We start from the raw sequence: 14828 nt of genomic DNA on the forward strand, positions 1-14828 counted from the left end.
AAAAGTCCCTGAACCTCCGTGTTCAGGAAACCATGGAATGCTATCCTGACATTGTCAGTCTCTGGGGAAAATTAGCTTCCAAAACCTGAGGCTATGAGGCTCTCATTGTATTCTTCAATCATTCAACCTTATCCTCCAATAGAGAAATCAGAGTAATCATGCACTTTTCCCCTTTTCCATGACTCTATTTCCAGTTCTTGCACCACCAATTCCATTTCCCGGTGCAGCAGTCTAGGCAACCCACCTAATTTTATGTAGGTAAAGTCCTTGCTTAATTCCTGTATAGCCCCATTGATAGAGGATTTCTTGTTTCTTATCACCTGTAAGGCATTTATCACCATAGACAAACTTTCGCTTCCGGAGAGACTTTTCTAATTAGCTCCGTAAACTAGAACGGGTGCCTTTATGTGGCCTTTTCAGTTTAAAATGTTAACTTTTAACTGGCATTTTCATCTAACTAAAGGGGTCATTAGGATGGCGGGCGGACTTTGGCCGCCCGCCATCCTCGTGCAAAACGGTACCGCCCGCCATTGGAGCGGCGGTCCCGCCTTGAGCATTAGGATGCGCCCGCCACACTGGCGGGCGCATCCTGTATTTTCACCATTGTGGCGGGCGGTGCAGAAAGCGCCACCCGCCGCAATGGTAAAAATGCACGTTGTGCATTTCAAAGCACAAAATGACAGGCACCGCGCGGTGCCTGCCATGTTGCACTTTGAAATGCGGGGGGGTACCATAGGTACCCCCCATGTACACCCCCCAGACTCACAGGGGGCCTGCAACGAGTCTGTCAAGAAGGGCATCCTAATATGGCTGGCGGTGTCTGATAGACACCGCCACCATATTATTCCTTTTCCGCCACGGCCGCAAAGCGACCGGGGCGGAAAAGCGGCGGACGGTCTTTCTGTCCGTCGTGGTCCCCCCCCGCCATCCTAATATGGCGGGGGGGGGGGGAACGAGTGAGGATGTCGGGCGGATTGCCCCCGCCAGGCTGGCGGTGTCTACCGCCAGCCTGGCGGGGGCAATCCGCCCGACATCGTAATGGGCCCCTAAAACATCACTTTAACCTCCGTTTTTTTCAGTAAATATGATGCAATACATCATAGTTATAGTTAGGTCAGCGGTTCCATGAAATGTGTTTTTCGTGTTGCTAATTACTTTGGCCCCATTTTACAAATCTCCACGAAATTTTCCAAAAATATTATACTTTTTGACTAGTTTGTGCATGGAAACTTTTGGGGTGATCCGTCAAGCAAAAAGGGGGGGGTCGCAAAATCCGCATGCGTTTTTCATAGACTTCTTTAAGAATTTTACCGCAAAAAATGGGTTACAGCAAAAGTGGCAGGAAGCTACATCTTGGTACTTAGATTGTGCTTTTTGTGATTTGATGTAACTCCATTCAGTAGTGGCTGAAAAAGTAAAGTTAAAAAAAATAGATATCTGGGCAGTTGGGTTCTAGTGACTCTCACAAGAGTCCCTCAAACCCAATAAAAAAAAATAGAGCATCCTGATTGGGTAGGAAGATTGTTTTCCCTTGGGCCTATTGTCTCCCAAGGGCATCAGACTCACACGGGAAGGAGCGCTCTGATTGGCTGCCAGGAGTTGTTGTTTTTTTGTTGTTCTTTAAAAAGAAAACTTACAAATTCACTTAAAAAAACAAAGGTTAAAGTAACGTTACAGTTTGGTGAATGTCAATGACCACATTAACGTTTTGAACTAAAAAAAAAAAAACACATAAATTAACCAGCTTTTGTTTACAGAACTATAACTTGCGCCCCACAATGCACTGCTTATGACTTCATATATTACATCACTCCTAACATTTTCTATGACCTCATTTATGTCATTACTCGTGACATATCAAATGACATCATTGATTACATCATCCAGTGAGTGTGCTAGTTTGTTTTATAGTTTACATAGTGGTGTGCAATTTCCATATTACTTCTCTCCTTAATTTTGTATTGGTTGTGTCCAGCTAATGGGTGTGTTTACAAAACGCATGTGCTGCTGCATGTATGTAGCTCTATATGTAAATGTGATATTTTACTGAGCCATGATGGAAAAAAAAATCTGATTTACAAGAGGAGAATTAAACGGGTACACAGCCCCAATATACCATTGAAAATCCTTATGTATAGTGTAATAAATTGGAGTATTAGTTGAGGGGTAAGGGTAAACTACTAAAGTCACTAAATAAACCTTTGCTTTACCGTCTAGTAGCTTGACACAAAGCAATCAGCCTTACCTTTGAGGCATGTGTAAATTATTTATGCTGCATTCAAATGGTAATTAGGTGGAAACACAACTCAAGACAATTTCCAAACCACTTTAGAAAACTAGAGAAATTTGTAATAAGTAAAATGACTCTAAAGTGACAAGAATGCAATAAGTAGAACCAGAATAATGATTTTTTACATTTTGAATAAAACATAGTGCCAAAAGGCACAAAGTACCAACCACGATTACCTGGTTGCACTACACAGGATGAAAGTGAAAGTTAAGGCCAGCTGCGATGGATCGCTGGTCGGGTTCAGGGACCAGGTTCATCCTACTGGAAAGTTTATGTTTGCACTTAAAACATTTATTCTGCAAAAGGAGCCAAGCTGGATCCGAAGTGGGACGGAGATCAGGATAGTTCTCAGCAGGCGAGGTCTGAAGTCCATGACTAGAAGGGCTTCAACATCGATCTGATACTGGTCTGAATCGGTCCAGATAAAGCCCTCTACATTCAGACTTAAAAAACGTTCTAGAAATCAGATCTCCTCAGCAGGGCAAACAAGCAAGTTGAGGCTCACTGGTAATTCGATGGCGGAGGCTTTGACGACTATCCCCATCTTTGTCGGTTCTCAAGGAAGAAAGTTGGCAAAAGGTTCCTAAGTCCCACTTCTTGCAGTTTTTGGGACAGGAGGAATAAACTCTTAACAATGACTTGGGGGAACCATTTGGGGCTTCGGACTCATTCCAATGAAGGCCAGCAGCATTGTCGAGGACAAGTCAATGTGGAACTAGTCATCTGGGCAGTTGGGCAGAGAGGAAAGTTTGTTGTGTCCCTTTAGCTCAAACAAGAGGGAAGCCAACCAACCATGGAGTTACTTCTGGGATCCTGGGTTCAAGGGAAGTAGGACCAGTCTTCCTTCAGGTTTCAGACAACAGGGCAGTCCTCCTCCTTATCTTCACAGTTCCAGAAGTGTTCTTATGGTACCAGGGATGCCACATTTATGCCCGGATTGTCATGGTTTCCTCAAGTCCTCTTTGGATGCAGTGAAAATCTATTGAATTATAGATTTACACCACTGTTATGTTTCAATAATTTGTTTTATAGGTCCTTGCTTCCCTTTTCATGAATAACTGAAGTCTCACAATCTGCTGAATCTTGAATTAAAGATATTTATTTATAAAGTTTTATATAGCGCAAACTTGATCCCGAAGGATATCAGAGCGCTTTACAATTTGAGGTAAAGGTAACAAATCAGAAAATGTGTCTAACATGGGGAATCTAATGGGCATTGAATCAACTAGTAACATAACAGCTCAATATACCCTGAGTACACGAGTAGGAATGTGCTGTGCGATGGAGCATAGAGAGATAAGGGGAGTACATACAATCATTATTTACAGGAATAATAACCAGTACCCAAAACAATAATCTGTGGCTCCTGTTCTACTCAGACTTCTGATTATGGCTATCTCAGCTTCAACCCATTTAACTATCTCTGCTGCCCATCCCACCATCCTCGGACTGGATATCCGCTGTTTGGCCAGTAACAATTATTAAATGTGCAAACTTCATTTTGATTTTTGTCTTTGAGGGTTGTGCTTTATCCCCCAGATCAGACAAAGACAAACTATAGACCACCAGAAGAGAAAGGACCTATCCTCGAGATCCCCATAACAAAGAAAAGCACAATAACAAAGCAAGCCCTATCCTGCTCACCTCCAAGATTACGGAACCAAAATCTGCAAAACATCAGACTGAATCTAAATCCATCCTTTAGGAAAACACTCAAAATGTATTCAGGCTACGTTGCTCGAATGAAGAAGGACGCATCCTTCCAATACCTCCCTACTCTTACCCTCATCCCATAACCCTGTTCCACTGTGCTAAGGTTACTGTGTCTTTCCAGTTCCAATTTCTATGTGTTTGGTTCTTGGTAAGCCCGCTGTGGCTTGGTCTGCACTATATCAATGGCACGAATCGGTATAAATAATTACTACTATAAAAAGGAACAGTCACTTTCTGTTCACAGGCCCACGCATTCCTGTGCCCTTTCTGTACATAACATTTCCTGACAATTGAGCTGTATGTTTTGTTTAAAAAAAAAGTCACCATGAATGATGTGCAAATTGAGTGTTTGTATTAACACTTTGTATCCATAAAGTATTAAATGTTAGTGCTTTAGCCCGTGGTTTCTCTGGGTAAAAAATCATAAGAAACTCCAACAATTTAAATTGTAAGTGTGAAAATAGGTTTTTAGTGGTCCTTTATCTTTGTCGCCCATGCTACATCTGTGAGCCAGTTCAGACCGAGATAGTCTCCTTGCTATATGAAAATAGTTGCTAATACAGCAGCATGCTTCGGACACTTCTCAATTGATAGTACTCCCCTCTTTCTCTTCTTAATTGATCTACAATGTAACACTGACACTGTGGTTGTTTAAAGCATTATATGTTTCTTTCTTATTATTGAGTAAAAAGCTGTTTGTTTTGTAGACTTAATTCTGCAGTAACCTCCCATCTCTGTGTTTTGATTCAGAGAGCTCTCCCACAAATGGAATGCAAAGAAAATAGGAGGCCATCTTCTTTTGAAAGCGTGAGTATGGTATATTGTCCTGCTTTCATTTTTTTTTAGCATGTATTGGCTGTAATGTTTACAAACAGATCCTTGCTAAATCCATGGAACTCTATAATTCATGCACTGCTGGATAATCATCTGTCTCATCCCATCATATTGCTAGTGATGTCCATTTTTTGGTAGCACTTTTACTAAATCTTCTAGCATTAAAGGACAGGATCGTCTAAGGATAAGTAGGCATTGAATATCTCCAAATGATTAAAAAATAATCTGCATTTTCCTTAATCGTTTTACCTTTGGTGTCATTTTAGATTACTGTGTTTGATTGTTACAGGAGGACCTATGAGTACCGGAGCCTTTCTTTTGGGCCAGGCTTAAAATATTAAGAGGTCCATTCTCAGAATTTCTGAGATTTATTTAGGTTTATTTTTACTACTGCAGTCTGGCTAAATATTGTCTGTTCTTGGCATCACTTTCATTGGATAAAATACAACAGATTATTGTATGGCTCGAGCAAAGCTAAATACAGTCACTTCTGGGAAAGTGCATTTCGCCGTGCAGCTCCTTCAATCTCAGTCATCCTTTTTTAATGATGTGTCTTGTCACTGATAAAGAGGCCCATGAACAACCAACTGCACCATGTGCTGAGGTTCCCTTGACATAGATTCCCTTTTCTGCTTAGGCAGACAACCACTCAATGAACACCTATTGCTTTTGTTTTGTGTCTAGTTTCACTTTAGTGTATTTATAGCTCGACTAGGGTGTTTACAGAATGTCTCGGACTCATACATGTTCTCATGGGGTATCTATAAGAATGTCTAAAAGGTCAACTTTCAACGGTGTAGCAGTTTCCATTGGTAGTCCCACGCAAGTGAGTAGTTTATCAAAAGCAGCCATCTCTTTATCTAGGCCTATTAAATACTTCCTTAATGGACTCTCATTAATCACTAAGTAGTGACATTCAGCACTGTCTGAAGTCAGACCATGGCAACATGCTAAAGATGAAGTCTGTCTTTCTAGTCCTCTCTTCCATAAATTACATCAGACATAGCCATGGTACCCGTAGACAACACATCTCTTGTACTACCACAACAAAATATTGGGGCATATGACTCCAGACGGAGTAAGGAAGCTTAAACAGCCTGCCATTGGATATTTGCCTAAGACTTAAGGGTGACAACTGTTCATTCCATGGTGTGGGAAATGTAGATGGGTACTTTCAGCAATTCTTTCTGATGAGATTCAATGACCGAATTGTCTCAGAAAGATTTTTGTGAGAAACGCAAGAGAAAGATACTTTGTATCCTGTTATCCAGATTCCTATATCAAGACAATTGCCCTTGATAATCTGGTCAGACATTTTGATCTGCATCTTTTCTCCAATTCCTCTTCGGCCAAAAGCCATTCTCAATCTTTGGGAACTAGGACAAAGATCATATGATGGCCAATGTGTGGCCATATCATTTATGGTTTCCAGGCCTCCTCCCCCTCCTAACCGAGAAGTCACAATAGATTTTGGTGCAGTCCTGATTTTTTGAACCGGAGTGGGGGTGTTGTGGGGCAGCCTTATGTTTCTCAGAAGTTTAGCTACTTGGTTTTTGAGTTCTTGTAGTACTGATATTTGAATGTCCTTTGAACTGTAGACATTCTAAAACAGGCCATGATTTTTGTTTCTAAGCCTTATAGCCTTTGAGTTGCAATAGATTGTGCATATAGTGTTTAGACCAGAATATCTCGTAGTAGAAGTCAGCAAGAAAAGATGCTTCCTCACCAGCCAATTACTGACTAATCTCTCAATAAAACTGATGGAAAGGATTATTTTCACTCAGATCCCCAGTTTCATTCACCATCAAATGGGCTTTAGATCCGAAAATGGTTATTAAGACTTTTACGAACAGAAACAGATTTGCTGCCTTATCTCTGCAGTCCCTGTTTATCGACTTTGTCATGTTCCAGGAGGAACTTGGCAGCCTACCTCTTCGACTGATCTAGCATCATCTCAGTTCTCCTTTCCACTTGGCATCCTACCTCATATAGTGTCATCTCCATTCTTTTCACATCCTTGCTTTACCGCACCAAATCTAAGTCCCCTAGGGCTCAGTCATCTCTCCACTCTTCCTAGTTTAACTTAGGTTCTTGCCAGATGAGTCTTTCGTGTTTGCTTATGAAGGTAAAGGATGCTACTTCCCTCCTCCCACACTGAAGTCCCTGATGTAGCTTACGATTATGGATGAGATGAGACATTAGAAACTGGATGGTACTCTTTCTTCAGAGAAAAGCTTAAAAAACAGGAAAAGTCCTCTGAATAGGAAGTAATGCTATCAATAAAGGTCTGGTACCAACTGGAGTGAGGTGACAGGATAAGCTGAAAATGAAGATCCTACTGGATGACGTCTAGATCAAGCAAAAAACTTAATTCTTCCAATAAAGTTTCAACTCACTGTTAGAAAGCCCTGGGTCTGTACAGCTGAATAGAAGTGACCTTTAGAGCAAACACAAAGGTGCAATGAAGTCATTTCCAAGCATCTTGCAAAGGTTGCTGGTATCAAAAGAACAACTGGATTACTATCCTTCCCAAAAGAAAACTTGTACCAGGTTTGCAGGATTGTGAATATATAATCGGAAAACTGGATCCACCTACCAAAGAAGATGGTAGAACACAGCTTTCCCCTAATCTGCTAAGCAAGGCTCTATTTTATATCTGGTGTATTCCAAACACTTTTAGCTGAATCAACATACATGTCTGGCTGACGGTTTTGAACTAAAAAGAGCTCATATTGAGAGATAAAGTAATAAAGATTTGTACCTTTCTTTTTTATGGCACTGGCATCCCGATGGTTGAGAAGCTCAGGAAGAGAAAGGAAAAACTGTGCTGCATTTATGTGTGCGTAACTGCTGCCCTCAAATGTTAAGTCTGCCATTTGGTTGGCATCACTTATTTCCTCTAAGGAGCAGCTGGTTTTTACTTGTGGCACATGGGCGTTCTCTCTGAGACGAGTGTGAGCTGGTAGTACTACACCTCGGGCAGAATCCTCTCGTATCTGTTTGCTTGGAGCAAAAACGGTTGAGGCAAAAGACCCCACTCCTCAGTATGTAAAAGTTTAAAATGTGCTGATGCAGTACTGGATCTTACAGTGGGTAGCACCCCACCATGACAGTCCTGAAGCAATACACATTTATTGAAAGAACTGTGCAGTTCTGGTTGAAAACTTGATGCTCTTTGGTGCCTCCCTCTGACCGCTACCACGGACTCGAGCCCTTTCAGCCTAGCATGCTACGACAAAGTCTACAATATTCATCCTAAAGGTGGGAAACCCAACTGACTTTTATTTATTTATTTATTTATTTTCATTTTTAGAGGTTTTATATAGCGCTGGCTGGACCCTGAGGTATCAGAGCACTTTATATGATAGAGCTAGTAACGGTAAGAGACAAATTACAGCATTAAAGAATATCAAAAACTTCAGAGCGCTTTACCAGACTGAGAAACATATCGAAAAACAAAATTACAACATTTACAATATCATTATAGGATAAACAGCAGGTAAGACTGAGAATCACAAAAGTCTTGAGGTTATACATATCATGTAAAAAGATACTCGGAGAAAAGAGTTGAAATACCTATAAGATATGGAAGAGCGAGTTTAAGACGCAGGAAGAGACCCCCAATATTTATTGAGGAGGTACTTTTTGAGATTTTTTTTAAAGCTGGTTTAGGAAGGGTTGCATCATAGGTCTTTGGGGAGGGCATTCCAGATGTAAGGGGCATTTCCGGAGAAGGAGCGGGATTTTTTTAGCAGGGGTTGAACAAGGAGGAGAGCGTTAGTGCTTCTTAGGGGTCGTGTGCTGCCCGCTATGGAGACTTTAACGGCAAGGTAAGGTAGTGCATTTTGATGGAGGACTTTGTGTGTGATGCATGCGTGTTTGTAGGCGGATCTGCCTTCGATGGGAAGCCATTTTTTTGAGAGCTGGGGAAATGTGGTTGGACCGTTTGCAGCCGTTTATGAGCCTGGCTGCAAGGTTGAGTGGAGCTATGTGGACCTTGGGGATTCCGGTGAAGATGGCATTGCCGTTATCGATTTGTGAAAGGACCAGGGATTGAACCACTTATTTAAAATCTTCAGTTGGGAGAGAGGGTTTGATTTTCTTGAGATGACAGAGTGAAGAGGGCTTAATTAGCCGAATTTTTGATGTGGACATTGGGGTTTAGACTGTTTCCGATGGAGATACCAAGAGAGTTTACTGAGTTGGACAAGGAGAGAGAGAGCAGTTGAGGGCATTGAGGTCTGAGATCCAAGTTTGAATGGAGAGAGGGTTGTTTTTGGGGGAGAAGAGGATGATTTCAGTTTTTTGGGGGTTGAGTTTGAGATGCTGAAGGTGGAAACAGGATTGGTTTTAGGTGAGGGTGTTATTAAGGTGTATGATGTCCATGTGGGTTTTGATCTTATAATAGAGTTGGGTGTCATCTGCATAAAGATGGTAGTTGATACCAGCTTGATTTAGAATGGTGTTGAGCGGTTCCATAAAGAGGTTAAAGAGTGAGGGTGAGAGAATAGGCTCCTGAGGGCCTCCTAGGTTGACCGGAGTGGGTTTAGATAGACCTTCTTGAATTTTAATTTGTTGGATTCGATGTTGGAGATAGGAGACAAACCATTTGTGGGTAGTACCATTGAGGCCAGAGCGATCTTTGAGCACATTAAGTAGAGTGGTTAACCGTGTCAAAAGCTGTGGAGAGATCAAGGAGGATAAGAAGACATGTCTCACCATTATCAAGGAAGTGGTGGTTGTCATCAACAATGTTTAGTATGGCAGTTTCAGTGCTGCAGCCTTTTCTTAAGCCTGATTGTAAGGGGTCCAGAAGGTTGAATTGTTTAATGAGTTTGTCTAATTGTCGCAAGACACATTTTTTCAGGGCTTTAGTAAGAAGGGGGAGGTTAGTGATGGGGAGGAGGTTGAATAAGTCATTAGGATCAGCATTAGCGTTTTTGATCATGGGGAGATTTGACCAAGTTGGAGGGAGCTAGGGACACTTCCCGTAGCAAGGGAGGTGTTGATGATTGTGGTCCAGGATGGGACGATGATGTGCTATAGGTCTTGGACAAGGTTATAAGGGAGGGGGTCTTTGGTATGGGAGGATGGTTTTAGTTTAGTAATAATGCTTTGGACTTCGTGCTCAGTTACAGAGAGGAAATTATGCCGGGAGGCATTGTTTTTTGGCCGTGAGTTTGGGAGGTTGGGTATGAAAAGAGTAGGGGTGGGAAAGTGTGGGGGGTAGTTTAGGGAGGGGATAGGAGAAGGAATGTGTGATGAGGGGTTAGGGTGAGGTGAGGTAGGGGGAGAGCATGAGGGGGGACCTAGGGGTGTCAGCAGTGTGAATTAGAGGAGATGTCAGGAGAAAGTAGGGGGTTGGTTGAGATCTGTGTTGAGTGGAAGGATTGACCTATTTTGGCTATTTTTTTTATTTATTTTTTCCGAGAAGTGGACAATTTCTTCACATCTCGCAGTGGAGGCCATTAGGATAGGCGGAGCTGAGGAGGTTTGGTGCCGGATAATGTTGAACAGTTCTCTAGGTCTGTTTTTGTCCCGATCGATTTGTGTACGGAAGAAGGATGCCTTTTCGTTAAAAAATTGTTTTTTGTATGTAGATCTAGCTGATCTGAGGAGTGTCAGGTTAGAGCGGGAGGGATGCTGTCTCCAGGTGCTCTTTATTAGTCTTATGGAGTGTCTTTCGTTGTTAAGTTCGAGGTTAAACCAAGATTTGGAAGGGATGTTTCTTATAGTTCTAAGTTTAGGAGGGGACAATTGGTCTAGGACATTCGTGACGGCTTTATTAAAGTGATCAGTAAGCTCATTTGCATTTTGTGAGAGAGGAGTGAGGAGCAGTTGAGCTTGTAGTTTGAACTCCAGTTCGCCAGGAGGGATACGTTTTAGATTTCCGGTCCATTTCGTAGGTTTAATTTGTTTCAAGGTGAGGGGAGGCGGCGTGATGGAAATGGTGAACAGGATGAGGTGGTGGTCGGACGAGTCAATGGGGATGATGTTGGTCAGGAAGGCTAAGTCATTGTTGGTAATGATGGCATCCAGGATGGCTCCTTTGGTGTGGGTGGGGGACTGACAAAGTTGTTTGACGTAATTGATCGCAAGAAGGTTGGTGAAGAGGGTGGTAGTGGGATCATTGGTGTCATTCAAGTGGAGGTTGAGGTCTCCCAATGAAGAGATTTTTCGAGTTGGCTAATGAGGATTGTGTAGTCAAGTCAGAAAGTTCATCAATAAAGGGGTGTGTATCACCAGGTGGGTGGTAGATAGTATGTAATCGAATAGAGTGGGTTCCTGGAATGTTAAGTTCAGCTTCAAGGTATTTGAAGTTGGAGTTGTGGTAAATAAATAAATAATACCTCTATTTTTGACTGGACATAACAATAACAGATAGCTCAATAAATAAGAGTCAAGATTCGAGGTAGTAGGAGTTTGCAGGTTTTAATACAGCATAAAGGACAGGAACAGGACAACCTGCACGGGCAAGATCTGGGATGGCTAGCCAACAGGGGGGGGGGGCCCCGACAGCTGTCGGGCAGGAGCTGGAATGAGCGCGCTGGCTTTTAATAACAATACACAAGTATATATACTAAAACAATTGCATTACAGTACATACAGTAGGCGGAACAGTGGGTGGGGCTACCTAAGGAGCCGGGACCTCTAACCTAGTGGTGCGCGCAAGCTGGCAATGACGTGTTACTAGGGAGAAGCTGGGGGCTATGACTTCTGAGCTAGAAGGAGAGACGAAAGTCTGGAGAGTCAGAGCGACATGTACCTAAACACTATCTAGTATCTGATGTTTAGAGAACATGTTGATGGAATCCAAAAGTTATCAGGGCAAAGGCTAACAGACACTAAGACTGGTGCATGCATTATTCTACATGTAGTGTGTGTTGAGGAATATTAAATGACCATTAATACAGTATTTCTCTTACATGGAGACGTAAAGGCTAGACCATGACGGAAACTATTGATGCGATTCAGTAGCTTAGGAATGCAGGGAAGGAGAGCTGGACTGATAACTAGAATCATAACATACTCTTGGCAGACTGACAGGCAGAGCCAGGCCGAGCCGGGCACTATGAGGCAGGAAGTAAGTGAAGGGTCAGGGATACAGGTGGGGGCTGTATCGCTCCTCGGAGAGGGTTCAGGAGACAGGAGCTGAATCTGAGTCCGGGCCCTTTTGAGGCCTAGAAACGGGGACTTTCAATGAAATAACGTGCACACTGAGAAACGTGGCAACGTAGCTTTACATAGGCCTAATACTCGTAGCTTTCACGAGAACTGGAAACTGGCATACTAGAGATGGACACAACTGTAATTGCGTCTTTAATCGATCATGGGGAATACATAGGCATATTAATCATGCACATACAACATAAGATGGGGGACACGTAGGGACACAGAACATGGCAAAATTTACTTTTCCACATTCCCTCCTTGTCACTACGTTTCCATCAGGAAACATCAATATTCATGATACCATCTATCATTTCATACAGTATCATTTGCTCGTCTCGAATTTTCTTGGAACGGGATCTAGGACGGGACTTGGGACTAGGAATACAAGAGGTAGCACAAATGCCGCAAATCGCAGGGCCACATTGTATACAGAGGCAGCAACTGAATATGATCGCTACTGCAATACCTAGAAGTGACAATATTTTCCATCCCCAGGCAGAAATAATACTCCAAAACCAACCGGACCATGTCCAGGTGCCTGGATCCTGGTGTAACTGATGGGCAATTTTATGAAGTCTGGTTATAGCTGAATAAACAGACGGCGCGTTATTAGGAATGAAAATGCAGCAACTAGATCCGATGACTCTACATGCTCCTCCTCTATCGGCCAGTATGACGTCAAGAACGAGACTATTTTGGAGCACGACAAATCTCATAGCAGATTGCTCTTCGGTTAAGTTACCTAGGGCAGAAGCAGTCTCATTCACTACTGCTTCAAGGGTTCTGGTTAATCTACGGATTAACTTACTATTCTGGATAGGTCCTATAAAGAAAAAGAATCCTCTATTGAAATCTGTATACTGTTCTAGAGCAGTTTCAGTTTGGTCGACAATCGGGGACTCGATCTCCCTTCTATGTCTAATGTGTACTAGATGTGTGTTTCTGTGATAATCAGATGGGGCTAGAAAAACTGGTGGCAGTAGGAAGGCAATGTAACAGGTTCCATCCCAATCGAGGGGCAGACGAACATATGCGGTCTGACCACAAACAAAATAAGAATGACGTGAAGCTTTAAAAATAGATTTCCCACTGTCACTATACTCGACAATAGTAGTACAATCACTATGTCCTACATGTACGGAACCGTTATTTCGGACACATAATTCGCCTTTGACTGGTAGTACTGAAATAGCAGGTAAGTCTGGAGTAGGATCAGACTGAACATTCAGGACCATGAAATTCGAAGAATAATTACCCAAATTATAAACTTCATTTTCTAGATCTAACCCTGTTCTGTGGGGAAGACCTTGCTTGTCTGGAAAACATGTACTGTTCAGAAGGGACATATCAGTTGAGGATGACGTTAACATGGACCATGCTCCACATGAACCGTTATGTGAGAACGGATAAGGAAAGAGTGGCAGAACTCCCTTCGGTGTCTGAAAAGGGGGGAGTCGACCACACACCCAACAATTAGTGGCATTGCTGGTCTGGTGTGAATAATGTAACATACGGATGAATGAATTGTTGCGCATAGCAAGACGATAGGATAGTTCGTGAGGAGGCAGATCACTAAACGTGTGCTCTACTGTAGCATTAGAAGACTTATTTACATGAGAAATTGGAAAACATAAATGAAATGCATAGCTCGTGCAGGTAACCATTAAGCTTAAAAACAATATAAAACTTAGAAAAACGATACATCGGATTGAGTTTTGACTAACTCTCTCACTATGGGGGTCTATTTCATACATGTCAGATACCTGTCTAACCGTTTCACCTAGGGGAGGACTTAGACAATTAAACTGGCTGACTTATTTTATAAGACCGAAGCATCTTTTTATACTCCTGCTGCGGAGTTTCCTCTAACAGGGGAGGCTTGGTATCAATGTCATTTGCGGGACAGTCCTTGAGAATAGTATTTTGGCAGTCTTTAGGTAAAATGCAATCCTTGGCAAAAGTTTTAGGTTTTAGTCCATGAAATTTCTTGACGTGAGACAGATGGACCCACCCCTTACGGCCCTCCAACTTCACGGCCGTACGGGTGGTCAGAAGGACTTGCTTCGGTTCCTTCCAGCGAGGCTCCAGCGGACTTGAACGATCGAAATTCCGGACAAGCACTAGACTTCCTGGAACGATTTCATGCGGTTTCACCTCGGTATTGTCTGGAAATGCGGCGGCAACCTGTGAACGACAAGAGTGTAGGGCAGACATCAAGGAAGCTAGGTAATCTGTCAGCATATTACTGGAAACATCTGTAATACTTCGGGGTCTAGGTGTACCCCACATATTCGGGGGACGGCCGAATACGACCTCATAAGGGGACAGACCTGATCTGGAATGTGCGACCATGCGCATATAAAATAGGGCAACTGGCAGGGCAACTAACCAGTCTACACCTTTCTCTTTACAGACTTTGGCAATACGGATTTTCAAGGTTTGATTATGTCTCTCTACGAGACCGGCTGCTTCTGGATGGCGTACACAATGGAACTTCCACTGGTACCCTAGTAAAAGGGAAACATGCTTCATGAGTTCAGATGAGAATGGCTGGCCGTTATCAGAATATATGACCCTTGGGAGTCCATAACGGGGGAAATATTCACGAACCAACTGCTTGGCAGTGGTCGCGGCTGTGTAATCTGGGACTGGATATGCTTCTGTCCACCTGGACAAAGCGCATACAACTACAAGGACATACTTGAAACCTCAACATCGCTCCATCTGAATATAATCCATCTGGAGGACTTCAAAAGGGTGGTCAGGGGGTTGGAATCCACCTTGTTCCACCGGGACACTTTTACCTGGATTGAATTGA

The 14828-nt window shown here is 42.7% G+C and overlaps 1 protein-coding gene across 1 annotated transcript in view; it reads left to right on the top strand.

Moving 5' to 3' along the window:
• The window catches only part of SLC25A46 (solute carrier family 25 member 46), a 169973-nt gene that overhangs the window by 111979 nt on the left and 43166 nt on the right, over positions 1 to 14828 (top strand). The window contains exon 6 of the mRNA XM_078675493.1: positions 4754 to 4810. Within this exon, the coding sequence (XP_078531619.1) occupies positions 4754 to 4810 (57 nt within the window). The remainder of the gene's footprint in view (positions 1 to 4753; positions 4811 to 14828) is intronic.

The sequence above is a fragment of the Lissotriton helveticus genome, chromosome 2_1 (genome assembly GCF_964261635.1).
Source record: "Lissotriton helveticus chromosome 2_1, aLisHel1.1, whole genome shotgun sequence".
NCBI lineage: Eukaryota > Metazoa > Chordata > Amphibia > Caudata > Salamandridae > Lissotriton > Lissotriton helveticus.